Below are 20,014 nucleotides of genomic sequence, written 5' to 3' on the forward strand. Positions count from 1 at the left end.
GGGGGGGTGGGGGGGCAAGAAAATGAACAGAAAAGCCTGCATCCATGAGCAGATTCCCTCCAGAGAACGGAACAAGCCAAATACTCCAAGCCTCAAATTTCAGTCAGCAGCTATCTCTAAAACCCGCGAGTAAACTTTTACCCTCTTATGACCGGTCCATGTAGATGGCCTATTACTGCCATTTACTTTGTTAACCCAAATTGCAGAGGATCTAAAAGGTTCTACCTTTACTGGTGGAAAGTATGCATCTCAATACACCACATTATATGACATTCATTTTAGCCTGCTTTTTAAACAAAGCCTAGGAAATCAATTATTGTAGACTGGGGTGGATAAAATATGATCCACCAAAGGATTTTTATCTGGCCCACAGCACATCCCTCAGCCCTGCCTGGCCCAGGTGTGGGGGGCAGCCCAGGCCGTGGTGCATGTGGCCAGTCCTGCTGCCCATGGCATGCAGCAGAGCTGAGGCAGCTGCCAGATTTTTCTTCCTGGCAGCCACTGCCAGTGTCACCACTGCCACTACATCCAGCCCCGCTGCCTGGGCACCTTGGCCTGTCTGCCCTGCACCCACCACCAGGGGCACCAGACGGAGCAGGGAGGTAGGCAGGCAGGGTCCCCATGGAGACCAGCTGGGACCCCCACTGTCCCAGCCAGTATGCTCAGACAGATGAATGGGATGAGGCTGCAGGAGGGCAGGGAGCGGTGTCCTGGAGCAGGATGCATGGGCAGGGCCAGGAACGTAGGACAGTGACAGCACGGAGCTGTGCAGAGAGCAGACTGTGGCTCTGCCCTGGGCCCCAGCCTTGGCCCTGCCTATCCTGCTTCTGGATGCCAGTCTCCACCTGCTCGCAGCCCCATCCCATCTGTCCAGCTAAGCATGCCTTGCCTGCAGGGATCCTGGGCTGGTCTCCATGGAACCCCCACCTGCCCACTCCATCTGGCACCCCCAGACTGATCTAGTAATCTACCACTTAGGGAGTTTGATGAGCTGTTGCAGGCTGGGTAGGAGAGGGGATGTTGACTCAGTCTGCAACAGCTCACCGGAACTCCTTAAGTGGCTCTCCAGTCCAAATAATTGCCCGCCGCTGTTGCAGACCAACCTTGAGGTTGCAATAAGTATTCATAAGTTAGGAAACACTAAAACTAAGTTTGCCCATGCAACCCAAATTTGCCCCTCTTTCGCATACAAGAGATTCGTCTTTAATCATGTTATACTGCCATAGGAAGATCACTTCCTTCAATTGACAAGGTGATACTCTGCGAGAAGCAATTATTTACTAGCTTCTTTTCACCATTCAATGGGTATCCCCATATTTTATTTGCTACCTGCCAGTCAGATGCTATGAAGACAGAACTTTTAGTTCCTTTTAATCTCTGCAGTGGCGCTTGCATTATAATACCAATGCAACTGTGGCTACTCAACATTTCTGCAAATTCTTCTGTGAAGTAGAAATTTAAGTCATTACACTTAGTAGAATAGTTAACTAATTAGAATGACAGGCCACCTTGAAGGCAGTGGGGAAGAGAGTCCCAATGCCATTCAAAGCAAGCAAGTTTGACAAGTTTAGCAAGAAATGGACTCACTGTACCTTTCTTGTCATCTCCAGCAGCAACCTCAGCCAAGTAACGGTAGTAGTCTCCTTTCATTTTCAAATAGAAAACTTTACTTTCTGCTTGCGAAGCATTAGGAATCAAGAACTTTTCCAAAAGAGACTAAAATTAAAAACAAAGAGTAGTGTTTTTATCTTACCTTTCAGTGGTACTGCAGAATCAGTTTAGTTACATTGCAGGCTATTACCACAAGCATGAAAAAACCCCTCTCCCCCCAACAAACCCCACATTAATTGGACTAAATATTTTCCATCTACTTCACTGATGAATGCCATGTTGTAATGTACAAAGACTTAGTCTATGTATAGTTCAGCAATACAAACTGAAAATGTTTTAATAGATAGTGATATAGACTTTTTAATTTTACCTCAAGTAGCAAGTAGGACACTTGTCCTGCCAGTGTTCTGTATCCTGTTTTATGCTATTGGTTTATTGTTAAAATTAAACCACTGTAGTATCTCTTTTAGCAAACTGGGGTAAGAAAAATAAATAAATAAATAAAAAAAAAAAATCACTGGCTGTGATACCCAATTCAGTTTTCAGCATATTTCAGTATATAATCTAAACAAACATTTTTGCACATGGATGCTTCTAAGCAAATGACTTATTTTTCTTCCAAGAATGGCATGTTTTTAGGGGCTCTGCATCTTGGAGAAGTAGACTACTTGTTTAGGGGCCTAATCTACAATAATAAGAGGCTTACTCTATCTGTCCAGAGCACTCTGGTTGGATGTCTCGGCAGCCAATCAATGTTTACTGAAACAACCAGGGTGCCCCAGACAGACGGAATAAGCTGAGGGGCACCACCGCCACAGAGAGAAGCACCAGGCCCTGCCATAGCTCAGGGGCTGCACGACTCAGTGGCAGCTTGCCCAGGCAGCCTCCACAGAAGGGGGGGGGGAAAAAAAAAAAAGCAGCAAGGGGCCCAATCCTTCCCTCCCTCTCCCCAAGCTGCCAGAAAGCACTGAGCTGCAAGGGGGGCCCTGGTGGTTCCCTCTGCCACGGTGGCACCCCCCCAGGAGCACCTGGGTGGGGTGCCAGTGGGTGAGTGTTGCCCAGTGGGCGTGACCGCTGGAGGGAAGCCTGGGGGTCTCCCACAGCTCAGGGGCTGTGCAACCCACCAGAAGCTCGCTCCCTGGCCGTGGGAGATGCAGGCAGGCTCCAGGAAAAAAAAAAAGATCAGGCCCCTTGCCACTCCCCTCCCCCCCCATGGAGCCTGTCCGCATGAGCTGCTACTGGGTCACAGCCCCTGAGGTGTGGGGTGCCCAGTGCTTCCCTCTGTGGCAGCAGTGCCCCCTGAGGCAGACTGGGCAGGGTGCTCGCTGTGCAGGTGCAGTCCCAGCTCTCACACAGCACCTGCTGGATCCAACAGTTAATGAGGCGCTGGAAACCCAGGTGTGCTTGGGGAAGCTTGGGCTTGGCAGGCTTCCAGTTCCCTGCACACCATCCCCGCCACCTGAGACTGCCTGAAAATGGGCTGGCTGCCCTGGGAAGATGGCAGGAGGGCAGCCAGGTGTTGGCTGCTGGAGAAGGTGGCAAGGACAGTACATGGGGCGCTGGAAGCCGGCCAAGCCTGAGCTTCCTCAAGCATGCCCGGGCTTCCGGTGCCCTGTGCACTGTCCCCACTGCCTTGTACACATGAGGAATATTGCTGTTATTTGTTACACAGCCAACTAAAATACATGGGATGCATTTTAGTTTGCTACGTAAAATACTTTTAAATTGTAATATGCCATTAAACGTGTACGCTAGGCCTATGCGAAGCAGCAAGCATTAGCTTTGGATTCAGATTCAGCTGATTCAGAGGACAGCAGTTTGCTTCAGCCGAATCAGATCCAGAAGATTTGGCACTGCTTCGGAGATTTGGCCATAGACTAAACAGACAGCTGATACAACTGCCTCCAGCTGGTAAGTCTGTTGGGGTTGGGAAGGGACACGAGAGGGAGGAATTGGGGCTGGGACAAGCTGCACAGCTGGGGTGGGGGAGCACATTACTCGGGAAGCGGGGCAGGGGATCTGGGCACAGCAACGCTCGCAGCAGGGTGCTGCTGCTTGTCCAGCTGGGGCGGGGGTGTGGGATGAGGGCGCAGCTCACTCTGGGCGGGAGGGGGCAAGTGGCAGCAGGGCATAGCCGCCTCTCCCTGCGTTGCTGCACCCACATCCCGCATCCTGCCCCACGATGGCTGGGTCACACCACTCTTGCCCTGCTCACCTGTGCTGCAGCCCTCGGGTGATGACACGTGGCACATCCAGCTCCGTGAGCCACACCCCCAAGGCAATGCAGCTGAACACGCTGCACTCCTCACTGATGCCCAGCTTCTCCAGCTCCATATTATCTGGCCACCTGCGCACATGCTGCCCCTCAGGCCCTTTCCGGTTGTGCACCTTAAGGTGTACACGTAGCCACCACTGCCACAAAGCCCACCCAGGGCTCCGGAGCCTGACAGGGCTGCTTGTAGCCTTCCAGCTGCCTGCCACAGCTAGCCAGGGCTCTGGGCAACTGCTGCCTTCAACTGAGCCCTGCTGCAAGCAACCCAGGCTCCGTGGTCAGTGGCAGCTGGCCAGAGCCTGGGCCAGCTGTGGCATGCCAAGCAAAATGGCCTTGCATGCCACACTCTGGAACACATGCTGGGGATTGCCAACCCCTGGTCTACCCTCTAACAAAAGTTAAACATCCATTACTGTAATCAATGCTGCAGTTGCAACATTTTTCGTTAAGTGAGTGGTTTCGCTTGTCTTATTTTGATAGTAAACTTCTCAGCACCAGAGAAATAGGTATCAGGCAATTTTAAAAGCTGGATAATGGCAACAGTTAAGATGACTCATGTTTGCTTCTTACATAAATTGTGGCAATCAGTTGGCAAGAATTTGACCCAACATAAGCTGGTGACAGTTTCAAGGAATATTTTTATTTTGTTTACTGGTTAGAACAAATAAAATCTTCAAAATTTTAGTTCTATGACCCAAATTTCAGAGTCCCAAGAACGGAACATGAAGCTTACACAGACGTCAGCAACAACTGTTAGGTGTTCAAACAACATTCAAATTAAGCAGAAGGCTGGGGAGGGTGCCACCCTGCCTTCCATCTTCAGACTAACACAGCTTACTGCTTTTCATTTTAGCGAGTTCATTGGTTCTCATCACAACCTTTGGTGCCAAAGTCCCGTTCTGCAGGCTGCTACAGAGTTTATGGACATCTAGAAACAGGAATTGCAAGTATCACGTAAGGACCATACCCACATATACTTGCCTCCTTATACTGCTGGCTTTTGCTTTGGCTATGCCCTGCTGCCGCATGCCCCCTTCCCCATACCTAGATTCTGGATCCATTTGAATAGAAACAGGAACTTTAACATTCATTTATCTGTTCTACACCAACTGATAAAGACTAACGTTTATGACCACAATACAGGCCAACTATGAGGTCACTAAGACTGGTCACTGGCAGTCCTGGAGCGAATTAGCCTTTTGGGTCTAGCTAGTGTCCAAAGGGTCCAAGAAAGCAACAGACAAGCCAGGCTACGGCCTTCTCCTGATTGAACAAAAAGGATTATACAACGGTGATCCAAACAAATGTTATCATCACTCCACACACATCCCTTACTTGAGAGGACTAGATAACCTGGCAGATTGAGTCTGGTAAATCGCAGATCCCTAATCTAACATCCATCTAGCAGGGGCCATTGTAGGATGGTTTAGGAAGCCACTCCCTCCCATTCCCCTGCCAAAAAAGTTTCATATTGTACATCTCTGGCTCTTGCCATTTAACAGTATCCTGAAGAATGGAGATTTAAATTAATCTAATGTAAATTGGGTGGTTCTTTTGGATCAGTATTTAATTCTTGGAATTCTAAGCTCTGGTTGGTCTTAGTATCCTGAGATAAGGAGTTCCACAGATAAGCCAAGCAGACTTTTTTGCTTATGATTCAGGACGCATTTCAATTTTGGTCAGGTCTTTTTCTCTGTCCTCTTATTGTGAGAAGTCAGGTGTTCCTATGCTATTGGAACTTTCAACAGTCTCCCTTACTAACCCCTTTTCTCAAGGGAACAATTTTAGTCATTCCATCCTTTGTTTTTGGTTTTGTTTCTGTAGTATCACAAATAATCAAGGTATATTCCGACAGTAAAAAGCAAGGCATATTGAGACAGTATCTTACCATTTTATGAGTATTCCACTTTCCACACATCCAGATTTTTTTTTTTTTTTTTTTTTTTTTTTTTTAGAGTCAACTCTGTGCCATGGACTGTTTAATTACGGTTGCGCCTTTCTGGAATGATGAGCTCTCACAAAGGTCTCAAACTGTTACTAGTTTGAGGCATTCTCTTCATGATCCATTCATTAACTTACAAGTCTGCTCTCAATATCAATGTGCAATAGAGATCATACCTCAACATTTAACTTTCTACCACCATGATTGCTGCTCTGCTATTTCTCTCAATTTATTATCTTCTCTGGTCCTGATTACAGAAATGGTCTTTGCTCTACATACTACATTTAGCAAATCTAAGTTGTATGTTTTCCCCACTTCCAGGATGTTTGAACAAGACTGCAGATTTCAAGATACAGTATCGACTACACTGACACAAGCTTCACTATTCTGCCAATGACTCAGCTGGACCTACAAGGACTACTCTAGAGGGAGATTAATTCAGTCTCAGGCTTGCACCAAAGCAGCTAACATGAAAACTTTACACACTTATGCATAATTAATTTATTTTATTGGAAGTTATTTTATTTTGTATTGACACATTATAATTTTCATCCAATTCAAATTTATCCAATTAATTAATTAGTGACATCAGCTAGCAAGCATATCGACTGTTCTGAAAGTGATACACAAAAGACCTAGCCTTCCTCTATTTCCATTGGTTACGGAACCACCAGTTAGTCAACAGTATATAGGTCAGGGAAAACATGTAGATTTACAATGCACTATATGTAATGTGCAACTTTTTGGCCTGAGGGGCCAGTCACTTGGTTCTAAGCTCTTACATAATGAAGTCTAAAAGAAAAGTCAAGAAGAGTGAGCATCTCTGAGATACAGATATTGGACTGGAAGTATGGCTAGTGAATGAAAGTTCAATGACCTGTTAGGATTACTTGCTGCAAGATAAAGCCTTCACCATTAAGTGGACGGACGAGAATCTGATGGTGTTCAACGCTGATAAATGCAAGGTTCTCCACCTTGGGAAGAAAAACCCGCAGCATCCTTATAGGCTCGGCAGTGCTATGTTGGCTAGCACTATGAAAGAAAGAGACTTGGGGGTCATTGACCACAAGATGAACATGAGACTGCAGTGCGATGCTGTGGCTAGTAAAGCGACCAAAACGCTGGCTTGCATCCATAGATGCTTCTTAAGCAAATCCCGGGACGTCATTCTCCCCTTGTACTCGGCCTTAGCGAGGCCGCAGCTGGAGTACTGCGTCCAGTTTTGGGCTCCACAATTGAAAAAGGATGTGGAGAAGCTTGAAAGAGTCCAGAGAAGAGCCACGCACATGATCAGAGGTCAGGGAAGCAGACCCTCTGATGACAGGCTGAGCGCCCTGGGGCTCTTTAGCCTGGAAAAGCGCAGGCTCAGGGGTGATCTCATGGCCACCTATAAGTTTATCAGGGGTGACCACCAGTATCTGGGGGAACGTTTGTTCACCAGAGCACCCCAAGGGATGACGACTAGGTCGAATGGTCATAAACTACTACAAGACCGTTTCAGGCTGGACATAAGGAAGAATTTCTTTACTGTCCGAGCCCCCAAGGTCTGGAAAAGCCTGCCCCCGGAGGTGGTTCAAGCGCCTACATTGAACACCTTCAAGAGCAAACTGGATGCTTATCTTGCTGGGATCCTATGACCCCAGCTGACTTCCTGCCCTTTGGGCAGGGGGCTGGACTCGATGATCTTCCGAGGTCCCTTCGAGCCCTAATGTCTATGAAATCTATGAAATTATATAAGATAGGATACCTATTTCAGTTTGTCATATGGTGGTGTGGCCTTCAATGTAAAGCCAGAATCCAGCCCATGAAGTTTTAAATTGTAATCCTTCAACATCTGAAGGGAAAAAAACAGTTACCTCAGTGAAACTAAGGAATAGGGAATAGTAACCATTACTAAATTAGTCAAAAAAAGGATATTAAACCAATGCTCCATTTTGGTCAGATGCTTCTAATTCTGTGTGGGTGCAGTACAGCTGGAATTTTCAGTAAGAGTCCATGTCACTGCTTGGGGATTTTAGATAATTAATATTGCAGCCAAGGACTGCTTCAGCACTCTGATGTTCTAGTTAAGATATTTCCCTTCTGACAAACACATCATGAGGAGTGTGGCCCATCTGTTAGTGACTTATGAGCAGCTATATCAAATAAAGGTAAAAACACTTCAAAACGTAATTCCTAGTTTAAGATACCAAAACTCAATTTTTTTTGTTGATATCAAGTTTGTAAAATGCCTGGGAATACTCCTGCCCATGTGGGAAAAGAGCCCTCAAGCTCTAGAAGGGAAAATATCCCAAAAACCAAATGTTATTTGAATTAGGTAAGTGAATTAGGCTTGTTTAAATCTTAGACTATTATAAACAAAAGGCACAATGCAATTTTAAAATTAAACAGCAAACCAAAGTATATTAGGGATCATTTACTACATTGTGCTGTTAAGTGTAACAAGACCTTTCTTTGTGCCTTTGTACATGCTAACTATTTCTGGTATGACCTGTATGCCTCAAATTGTTTTTCAGGGTGGTTTTAAATGAAGTAGAGAGCTCCCATTACCTTAATTAATAACTCTTCTAAAAATGAGTTAGATTTTTAATATTATGAACACTCACAGGCAGGCAAACACTGGCACTCAGTCTGTTTGTATTTTGTAGAGACTGCTGAGATGACTTCAGTATCATTTAGACTGTGGCAGTAATTAAGCCCTATTCAAGATCCAATTCAAATATGAATGTTTGTATAAAAGACAAGACGCACTTTAAAATATAAATCTGACCAAGATGACTGTTCTAAGATACTTACATTCTTATTAATGTTTCTCCCCCACACACATGGGCTCTTAAATATACTGAAGTTCATCAGAGTTTTTCTATCCAGCAAGTACCCCATCATAAGGAACCTTATTTCAGGAGCTGGAGACCAGTTATGCCTACCAAAAACATTAGTTTTTTTTCCCCCCCCCCTCAAATATTCATTTGTCTTTCTACCTCTGCAGGAAGGTTAGAAACAAGCAGCTCTTCTGACACTGGCTTTCCACTTGTCCATTTCCTCAAAATATGGTCTGGAGCACAGAAAATGCACTTATTTTTTGAGCAGTAGATAATTTCCCATCTAAATTTAGCTTCTTAGGAGAAGCTTATTCAGATATTTTGTACATGGCTCTTGGCAACCTTGTTCTTTACCAGTATACTAAGGCTGTCCTAACTTTACTCCCACCTTTCTGACAAGCAATTATAGCAAGTGAACCAAACTGGTTTTGTCAACTCTTAATGTAGGGCATTTCACCAATGATAGAAAGATATAAATGTCCCACATCAGTGCCTTAAAAAAAAAACAACAAACAAACAAACAAAAAACAAACAAACCCCAAAGCCCCCCAAACAAAAAACCTGCAACCAGGTGAAATGACTCAACTGATGCAGTGCTAAGAAAATTCAAGGCTGCTTACAGATGTGAAAAAACAAACAAAAAGCGCTTTATTAGTGTACCCCTACACTGAGTGCAGTACTTGCCCAGAAAAGGCACTGTGTCAGTTTGACCTGGCTTGCCCAACATCTGTACAGATTACATGCTTCAGTGGGGCTTTTTATCTGATCAACTATTAGATAAAAGCGCCAAAAAGCCCCGCTGAAGTGTGTGATCTATAGACGCTGGGCAAGCCAGGTCAAACTGATGCAGTGCCTCTTCTGGTAAAGAGCTGTTCTGTCTGTCCGTCTGTCGTCCCCCCCGCCCATATTTGTCAGCAGCCCAAAAGGTTAGAAATATGATGGGAAAAGGATTAGTGAAGATAGTCAATGACAGTCTTGCGTTCTAATCCCTGTAGACAAGATGCAAGTTTCCTTATTGTGAAGTGGGGAATAATAATTATGGCAACAGTATCGTGTACCTCAATCCTGACAATATATCCAGTACTATAAGACCACATGGTACTAGTTAGCATTACACTGTATTTCACTTTGATGATGCCTTGTATTCAATTAGAAGACTCATAGCAAGAAAGGGCATTTCCAACTGACTTTAATACATCATTCTCTTGAGAAAACAAATTCTTACTAAAAGAGAATTCTGATAATTCCAACCTTGTATTAACCCATTTTAATATGGCATCCTGACAAGCATGCAAAGCTAAATGTATGCCAAACATGCTAAGACCTCTTAGTTATATGATAGTTTACAGGCTTGCACCAAAGAAACAAGAGAACCCTTGGGCTTTGCCAGGATAATGCAAGCTCTCCAAATAGTCCTTATTACTTTCTGCTCAGCACATCAGCAGTTATTACTAGCAGTAGCACCAGTCCTACCTGTAGGAATTTAAGCTTGAAGACTGCATGCATGCAAGAAGTTTACTGGAACAGACCATGACTCAAATACTTTGCCAGTATACTGGAATAAGCTATGTCAGTTTATCATACTACTAAAGAAGCAGTTATGTTGATCTGAGTTTCTGTACCTGCGTGTGCGCGTGCACTCAAACATGCGCACTGTGTGGCATGTACAGGAAGTGGGCAGAAGCTCTCAGTAGTCAGGTAGTGTGGGATCCCTGAACATTATAGTTCATGGTTCCAGAATGTTTTCCAGTTTTACAGAGATGTTTTATAAAGCAGCTGCTGAAGTAACTGTTGGAACCTCCGCCCACTTAAGCATGCTACCTCTGTACTAGTATTAGAAATTCCTGCCTCAAAAAACAAAGTTACAATGCAGGCATCTGGTGCCCTTTCCAAGTAGGTTACGCAAGTCTTGTGCTGCTACTAATAAGCAGTTCCTGCTACCTGCATTCAAAAAGCTCAATTAAGCAGGGGGTAGAAGAAATCAAACAAAATGAAAACACTTTTCTCCCAAACTTTATCTGGCCTTCGTGGCTTTTAAAAAATAATCTTGGAACTACTTGTGTCTATACCAATAGCAGCATAATATCCTCATGACTTAATCTTACCAGAAAAGAAGCTACTAGTTAACCTACCAGTTTTGAGAAACCAGAAGTAGCTTTAAAAGAGTTAACCACTAATGTTTAAAATATTGTTTTTATGTTAGAAATGCAAGCAGGGGAAGGAAAAGTAATAGGGCAAACTAGGATAATGATTCTGAGCATTTAGGAAAGACAGAAGCTTCTATTTAAAATAAGCAAATTAAAATTTAGTGTCCTTTCCCCAGATATCTTCTGAGCAGTAGTAACACTAGTTCAGTTTCATTAACTAGGCATACAATTTTCAAGCAACAAAATGAGGAACTGCATCCTCCAAAGACAAAAGGTATTGGGCATAAGAGGAAGGGTCATAACGATTCAGTTGCTGGTTTCTCCCCCTCTATTTTTTTTTTTAATAGTTCTGACAGGATACAGTTTCCTACTTGTCACTGGCAAATACATTTATATTCTTGCACACAAGTTAAATGAATGCTAAGAATTAGAGGTGCACCAATAAAATGAAAATTGACATTGTTGACAATTGGCTTTTTTCTTTAGCTGATGTGGCCGATTATGTCACCGATAAATGCCGTATGCATGTGCACAGCCACAGCATGCACACAGCCAGGAGAGCAGCATCTAGCTAGTAAGTCTGTGGTGGGGAAGGAGTGTGGGGGGACAGATCAAGGTCCCTGCAGTGAGGGAGTGGGGCCAGGGCAGGCGCTACACATGCGGGGTGGGGCTCCCGCTGCTGCGCGCAACCCCAGGGAAGGCACATGCCCCCCAGATCTGTACACAGCACGAGGGCAAGCTGCTGCTGTGCACTTGGGGCTGGAGGTTGCGTTGGGCATTTCCGGGGGGGGTGGGGGGGTGTTGGGCTAGGGATGTGCTCATGGTGGGCAGGATGGGCGGCAGTGGTGCCAGGAGGGGTGTTATGGGGGGACTACAGCAACTTTTGGGGTGGCTGTAGACCCCACTCCCAGCACTGCCACTGCTCCAAGAGCAGCCCAGGCCCAGCCCCCTCACCAGGAAAAGGCTGGTGCAGCCTCTGGCCCCAAGTCTGCAGCAGGAAGCCCGCCCTTGCTCCACACACAAATGCACATGTCCCCCATGCCTCCCCTAGGGGTGCACACAGCAACGGGGAGATGCCACGCCCTCCCAGACAAGCCGCCCACAGCTCCGTCCCATGCCCCACCCCAGGGTTGCATTCCCCACCCTGGCTGGGCAGCACCTGCCCCTGTGCAGCCTCTGGCCCCAAGTCTGCAGCAGGAAGCCCGCCCTTGCTCCACACACAAATGCACATGTCCCCCATGCCTCCCCTAGGGGTGCACACAGCAACGGGGAGATGCCACGCCCTCCCAGACAAGCCGCCCACAGCTCCGTCCCATGCCCCACCCCAGGGTTGCATTCCCCACCCTGGCTGGGCAGCACCTGCCCCTGCCCCAGCCCCTCCCCCCCAAGCTGGGCAGTGCCTGCCCCAACCCCAGCCCCACTACCTCCTTTACAGCAGGGGACTCCATCTGCCCCTCCCCTCCATGCCTCTTCTCCCCCACAGACTTACCAGCTGGACGCTGCTCTACCAGCTGTCAGGTTGCATATCAGCAATCAGATTGGTATCAGTGGATATGGCTGGTTAAAGTATTGGCCCAAAAAATCTTTAACAGTGCCCCCCTATTAAGAATTCCTTCTCAGATACTTTAGATGAAACCATAGTTCTTGCCACTGAAATTAAATGTATTAAAATGTTACTTAAGTGTTGGAGAAAACTCATAATACGATGTTTTTAATCATTCACGCATACTGACTGAAACAGCACATACCTGTACTGGCCATTTAATATTTTTTTCTTGTACTCAAAGGGACCTCCCATATTCATCTCACAGTGACTGGTGCATTACATACATCCAGGCAGATTACATCTAGTAAGTAATCTGTCTAATAACATGTGTCCGTAAAGCCTCGTTGTCAAGAATATGTACACAGCCCAAAGATTCCTTTCAGCTATAAGAATGCTAAAACAAAAAACGGAACAGCCCCCACCCCTAAAATTCCATGCGCTTGCTAGACAGACCTAGATAGAATACAAAGTGGCTATAAAGTGTTATAGAATAAAAACTTGAGTTTTAAACTGTAGTTTCTACTAGAGCCTTAGCCAGCTTCAGCTTGACTAGGTAACACTGCTTAATAAAGGCAAATTTGTTAAACCTTGCTAGTACCTATATTCTTGGGGGCGGGGCAGAGAAATGGACAAAAAGTGAAGATGGGCGTAGCTACAAGCAGAATTTTTGGGGGTTCTTTGAACGAAGTCATCAGGCTCAAGAAATATGCATCTGCCTCTGGCCTCAGTACTTCTGAGAAAGCTATACATGCTCAAGCCAGATGGAAATAAGAATATGGGCATTTAGATCAAGAGACCTCATTTAAAGGTCACTGGCTAAAGATTACTATGAAACACACCTATAACCTTTGTAGCAGTATTTGTTACGTTCATAATTCACAGACAAAACTAAATTCCATGCATGAAAACATTATTTTATCATTTCTTAATACAAAAGTAGTGGGTTAGGGAGGATTGGAAAGTCAGGAAGCTGCATAATTAAAACATTTGAAGTTTTTCACCTGTCATTGGACTGCAACTGTTTGAGCATTTATCTCCCTTTATAGTCCTTTGAGCAAAATCCATGTTCCATAATCTATAAAGTCTTGGCTGAGCACCTTTTTTCCTTTAAGATCCATTAAATATGGGACATTAAAATCTGAAGAGGTACAAATCAAATGCATATTTTAACAGATTCTACGCGTCCACACTAATACAGTGACAAATCTTTACCAATGACTGAAACACAATATCACAGCATATACCGGCATAGGAAAGTTCACAAACAGTTAAACTGCACATGCTGAAAAGCCGTCATCAAGAGAGAGACCAGCTGTTTCGTTATTAAATGAGAACCCACCAGCAACTCATTAATCTGCCAGAACAAATTTCAGTGACTACCACCATACATTAGACCCATTGACCAGAAGTGGTTCTAGTTTCTTTCTAAGTGGGCTTACATCTGTGAAAGCATTTAATAGCAACTCTTTCCATGCAGCGAAAGGGGGAGGGGGAACCTCAATGGTGAGAATTTTCTTTTTACTTTTGTAATGTCATTTAATCATTTCTGCATCAGCTGTTAACAGGCAGAATGATAAATATGAAGGGGTGTCAGTATCAGCTTTTATGAGTGAAATAAAAAAGGGTTAAGAACTGGATTCTTGTAATAGTTAATCTCAACACACCAAGTCAAGACTACAGATTCTTCAAGAAAAAATAGCTATTCAGATTTATTCTAAGTGGAACTAAAAAAAAAAAAAAAAAAGCAACATAGACCAAACACTTTAAAAAAGAGGTGATATACATTTCAGAAAAATTGCAAGCCAAGAAATTCTAGACAGTCAATTCAATTCCACCTTCTCCTTCAACAGTTCTACCACTACTCGGCTTCAATGAGTGACTGCAGCAAGATGTAAATGCATTTTCAAGGGGAGTGCCATTTTATGCCTTTGAGTCTGAAATCAGAGAGTTGCCATTCAATTTAAGAAAGCAGCTCCCACATCTGAAGTATCCTCAATATGCAAAGCAGTTGTCCCTGGATTTTTCTGGGCTGAACAAAGCAAGTCTTTACCTTTTATAATAGTGGTTTTCAACCTTTTACCTCTGCAGGCCAGATGAGGGTTTTGGGGCTGGTCTGTGGGCCAGATCCCTCTTGGGATTCACACCCAGATCCGGCCCCATGTCAGACCAGCCCTGCACATCCAACATAGCACACACAACCCTGCTATCTAGCCTGCCAGGTTCCCCACAGGTCCGGAAATTTGGCAACAAGGGAGTGGTATTAGCACTCTTGCTGCTCCCTTGGTGCCAAAAGCTTTGGATGGTGGGGAGTCCATCAGGCCAGATGACACGGCTTTGCAGGCTGGATTTGGCCCATAGACCAAGGGTTGGGCACCCCTGCTTTATAGCATTTTTCAGTCTAGCACAGCAACTCTAGGATGCCCTATCCAAACCAATTCCAAAAATTTAGGTAATTTCCTAGACTTCAGAAATACGAGAAGAGCTTGATTTAGAGGAAGGCAACCCAGACCCTCAGGACAGGACAGTACTGCAAGCAACGAAACCTACCAGTCCCAACATGGATTCACTTGCTCCATTAGAAAGTTTATTACTTGACCTTTCACAGAAATAGTCCAGAGAAGAAGGTAGCAAGGACTTACGGGAGGGACAGAGCAGTATGGACCCTGAGAGGTCTGTAAGCAGTAACCCACAAGAAATGGGAATTGCACCTGAAGAATGAGATGGGCAGAAAAAGGTGCTATCCAAACACTTGGGCACGGGAAAGGAGATAACGTTGCAGAGTCCCTAAAATAGGACATGGGAGAATAGCATGTTTTATATGTGGGGAAATGGGGGAAAGCAAGGATCCTCTGTACATTGTGTGCTTTGCCTATAGCAGTTACAAAGGATGAACTCTCTAATGTTACTTTCTAATTTAAATTGTTGCCTACTAGTCATGTTTTACGTTACCAGGTGATAGAAGACTTGGGCCAATGCTGAAACCTATGTACAAAAAGCTGACAATCCGTAAGGACTCTGAGAATACTCATAATTTGTATATATAATATATACTGTCTAGAGCAATTCCTCATTCTGGCTTTCAAAATTTCCATTTAACTGGAGAGCTTATTCTTAGTTTGTGAGTACAATGAAAAATTGAGTTACAAGACTAAAGAGAATCTCATACGTTCTTGTATCCCCTGCGAATGGTGAAATCTGCAAATATGGCACAATGCAGTCTGTGTTCATGAACGCAGTGCCCCTGGCGGCTGGGGGTGGGGGGGTGGGCATGGCTACGGTGGGATCACGGAACTCCCGTAAGTGTATAAACTGTATTTAAAATGCAGGTTCATCATTCGCAAATACTTGAAACCACGAATGCTGAACCCATGAATAGCGAGGGTTTCCTGTAATGGGCAAAGATGCTAGTATCTTAAGAGGAACAGAGCACAGTGATAACTTCAGATGAAACCTCCTGCTGCAGAAACAGACAGGAAGTTAAGCATACTGTTGGCTAACATGGGAGATGGGCCAGGGAGGAAATCACTTTAGTGAACTTTGTGTTCCGTATGAATAATGCTTTATAAACCAGAAATTTTTTATAATGTTCTATTTATATTAAGGACAGTTAAGCTTGCCAGTTTGTCCTCTGTATTTTAATTTTTAGGGTTAGAAACCCATGTGTGACCCTTCAATATCCGGCCATAAAGAGGTAGTATACAAAAGTAAGAGAAGGTTTCTTGTGATATAGCATGTTTACCCAATTAAGTTCCTATTCTAAAAAGCACTGTGTAGACACAAGAAAGGTCTCCTTATATTTAAAGCTTTACATCTAAATATTTATGGAACATAAAGTGAAAGTGGTATAGAAAATGAGTTACCCAAGTTCAAAACAGCAGGTTAATGGCAGAACTGGAAACAATGTAATTTCAGAAGTCCCAGTCAACTGGATCTCAATGCTGCCTCCCCATCGTTTGGCCCTAGCTGGAGGTAACATGAAGTCATAGTAGGACCAACTGCTGCCATGACCTATAAATAGGGCAGATTAATTTAACTAACTGTCACCCTCTCCCATCCCCAAAACATTTTCTTTTAAATGCAATGATTAGGACACCAGTTACTTTCACACCAAGCTTTGATGTAACACTTCAAGATAGGAAATATTCCTTAAAACCCTGGCAGGTAGCTGGAGGAAGAGTGACATCTTACAGTCCCACTTCAATGAAGTGGAAGAAGTATACTCATTTGAGTAAAGCTTGTTGGAGAGACTCTCCATGTTTTGAGGTTTAATTGAATTTTGCAAGGACAGTTTCACTTAGTTAGTGGGAAGTTTGTGAATGTTTAAAAGCAGATTATCTGCTGTTTCACCAACTTCTGTTTAACTTTTTGTGAATAGTTGCATCTAAGGGTCAGCTTAGTTGTGTCTTCATATGAAGGATCATGCAAGATGTGTGCAAGTACGTGCACACACACACACCTGCTGCTGATTTTCACCTGCTAAACTGAAGAGAGTGGATTTTAACCAGTCTACCAGTTTGAGTCAAGCAATTTGACTAGGAAAATTCTCAGTACATATTAATTAGTTTAAGTGGGGCATCACAGGCAAGAAAACAGGAATGGGTTTTAGCTATAAATCTAATTCTTTACCCAATATTTTTAACCTTGGTAATTAGGTTGCACATCTAAAAATACTTGCAAATCAAGTCCTTGGGATACAGGAGAAAGTTAAAAATATTTTTTTTCAAATCTAGAAACTAGAAGAGCACTTTAAAAGTCACTGCTTGGGACATTATTTCATTTGGATGGTAGCATTGTCCAAACAGGCTGAACTGGCAACACCCAGATGAACAACACTTTAACTGGTTAAAATAATTTTAATACTATATAGTAATGATCTAAAAGATCTTTTATTATTCTGATAGACTGTATCAACTACAGTTCTGATTTTCGTTTTGTAACTTGAGGGATACTTACAGACTTCAAGCCATGCACAAAGTAGGAAGTATTCAACGTTTTTTTGCTTCCTACATTATAGTTCAGTCAGTCATTTTTGATTGTTCATAGTTCTCTCTCAAATGGCATTTTATGCTTCAAGAACTAATTGTCAGACTGCAAAATATTTCTATTTGCTAGAAAACTTTTTGGTGGAATTTAGGAATATTTCAAACTGCTGGTCTCAAGCTTAATCTATGCTTATGCACAGTTTAGCATCATAGACTTATTCCACATCCCCTGAGAAACTGTTCCTTCTTAACAGTAAGAAATACCAAAATACGAAGTATTTAATTTCCATTTCTTATGGAGATTTCAACACCACCTCCCATTGAGAAAGTTGTTTTTAGTTTTACATCTGTTTAAAGCTTGGCAGTACCAATTTCATATGGACTTGAAGAGTTATCCTTCTACAAAATGTCAAAACAGATTAAGCTTTCTGAGTGTGCCAATCACCATGGAAGTTAGGCCCAAAATACAAGCAGAAACTTGGCATCATCCTTGTTCTCATTTACACCTTAGTGAATCTGTATTCCGTACATCTCCATTTCTTTATGAGAATCATCACTTCCATTTCATGTAATTATTCTAAGGCAGACAAGACTTATTTCAGACTGCCATTATGGTCACTGTTATCAAAACTCAAAAAGGGTGCACACCACACCTTTGAATGGCAGAATCACAGAACAAGGAACAATGGTTTCATGCTGCAGCAAGGGAAGTTTAGGTTGGATATTAGGAAAAACTCTCTCTCAGAGGATAGTAAAACACTGGAACAGGTTACCCACAGAGGTGGTAGAATCTCCAACCTTGGATGTGTTTAGGACCCAGATAGACAAAGCCTTGGCTGGAATTATCTAGTTGGGGATAGTCCTGCTTTGAGCAGGAGGTTGGACTAGATGACCTCCTGAGGTCCCTTCCAGTCCTAATTTTCTATGATTCTATGATGCACTTTAACCAATACTTGCATGTACTGCAGACTTTTGTGTAAATCAGGTATGCTCTAGTCCTGTAAAGAATAGGGATGATACTAGTAAAGTCCATGGTCTACAGTGGCTGTTGCTGTCAGCAGAGTTTATTTCAGCACACAACAGGAAGACAAACACCCAGTAAAGGGTGAACTTGTAGGAGTGTACTACTGCATACTTGAAAAGTCCCACCCTCCCCTTTGACTCCCTCCCCATCCCCCAATTAGTTTAAAACCCAAGCATTTTTCAATTATCATTCAACAAGCCACAGTATGTTCTGTAAGCCACAAGACTAGTTTAACTCTCAGACTACCTTTACTATAGTTTACCACTAAAGAACTATTAACTGCAAGAGGGAATCAGCAGTACTGCCATTGCCTCCTCCTGCAGAGGATTTTCTGCATGGCTGAGTCATAACTAACATTACATCATCTAAACCAGGGAGGGGCACAATTTCCATAGTGTGAATTACCTCTTACAAGCAGCACAGTATATTAAGATGCCAGAAACGAACTAAGTTGTGGACAACACGGTTCTTGGAGAAACCACGCCCAAAGCTTTTATGAACACAGTCAATATCTGTGAATGAACCCATATTTGCTTATTCACAAATATATATCCTACAATAAAGCAACCTATGAATTTTCAGAGTTTATTTATATTTAAGATTTGACAATGTTAGTAGATGTCCATGAGAACTAATTACCAAATTCATTAAGGGGAAGAGGAAAAAGTCACCCACTTGTCTTAGTTTGTTTTTTTAAACGGTATAGAAAAAGATTAAAGACTTGATATCACAGGCCTCAATTTTCAGTTTAGATTAAATGTCAGTTTAATGGGGTTAATATCGTTTACCCTGCAATATTAAATCAATAGTTTAACAGTTTTGTTAGTTCTCACCAGCACATCATTGCAGATGTCCCTTAGCTCAGTCTCAATTTTCTCTCTGTATTCTCGGGCCATCTGCTGCTTTTTCTCAGCACCTTCCGTTTTTTGTTCAATACTTGAGACTACTCTCCAAGATGACCTACGGGCTCCTACAACATTTTTGTAAGCAACAGAGAGAAGATTCCTCTCCTCATTGGACAACTCAGCTCCTTGCTCAGTCACAGACTTCATGCAGCTTGCCATGTCATCATATCTCTCAGCCTGCTCAGCCAGTTTGGCCTTCTGCACCAGCTCATTTTTATCCATGCTGATTTTTCTGAGAAGGAAAAATAGGAAGGCATTATTCAAACATTTATCAAGGACAAAGACATTTTTAGCCTCATATCTAAAGCAAGATTTCTCTAGAGTAGTTAAGTTGTAATATTCCTAATTGTCAGCTTTTAGGGTTTCTCAGTGTTTTTTGTCATGACTTGAAGACTTTGATTTGCTTGTTTCTAAAAAAATCAGACTATTAATTGATGCTTCTAGTCTTTATTGTTGCAGAGATAACCTTCCAAATGCTGAAGGCACACCTTTTCTGTGCTGTACATAATTCTGATCGTTTCCTCCCCCTCAATCAGTCCTAGTTCTCTTCATGATGTGGCTTGGGAGAAAGCTGAAGTTTGTCCATTTCATCATGCCAATGATTAAAGACCTGGGGAAAGCAATTTTGTGCTGCTCAGAGGGCCAAACAAAAAGGCCGGAGAAATAGCCTTCACTCTCATGTTATAAAGCTCTAAAGGTTTTTTTTTTTTTAAAGGTTGTTAACTACTTTGAATGCAGGGGTTTCATTCGCACTAAGGATCCT

The 20,014-nt window shown here is 43.3% G+C and overlaps 1 protein-coding gene across 2 annotated transcripts in view; it reads right to left on the bottom strand.

Moving 5' to 3' along the window:
* The window catches only part of YWHAZ (tyrosine 3-monooxygenase/tryptophan 5-monooxygenase activation protein zeta), a 26,176-nt gene that overhangs the window by 5,549 nt on the left and 613 nt on the right, over positions 1–20,014 (bottom strand). Inside the window, exons 1-3 of one of the 2 annotated variants that reach the window (XM_025210729.1) lie at positions 19,740–19,864; positions 19,180–19,483; positions 1,593–1,716 (exon numbers count right to left, since the gene is read on the bottom strand). In XM_025210729.1, the coding sequence (XP_025066514.1) occupies positions 1,593–1,716; positions 19,180–19,473 (418 nt within the window). In that variant the 5' untranslated portion in view covers positions 19,474–19,483; positions 19,740–19,864. Of the gene's footprint in view, positions 1–1,592; positions 1,717–19,179; positions 19,484–19,739; positions 19,865–20,014 lie in introns of those variants that run through there. The other variant, XM_006029277.2, reaches the window with a different exon arrangement.

The sequence above is a fragment of the Alligator sinensis genome, unplaced genomic scaffold, assembly GCF_000455745.1.
Source record: "Alligator sinensis unplaced genomic scaffold, ASM45574v1 scaffold974_2, whole genome shotgun sequence".
NCBI classification, from domain to species: domain Eukaryota; kingdom Metazoa; phylum Chordata; order Crocodylia; family Alligatoridae; genus Alligator; species Alligator sinensis.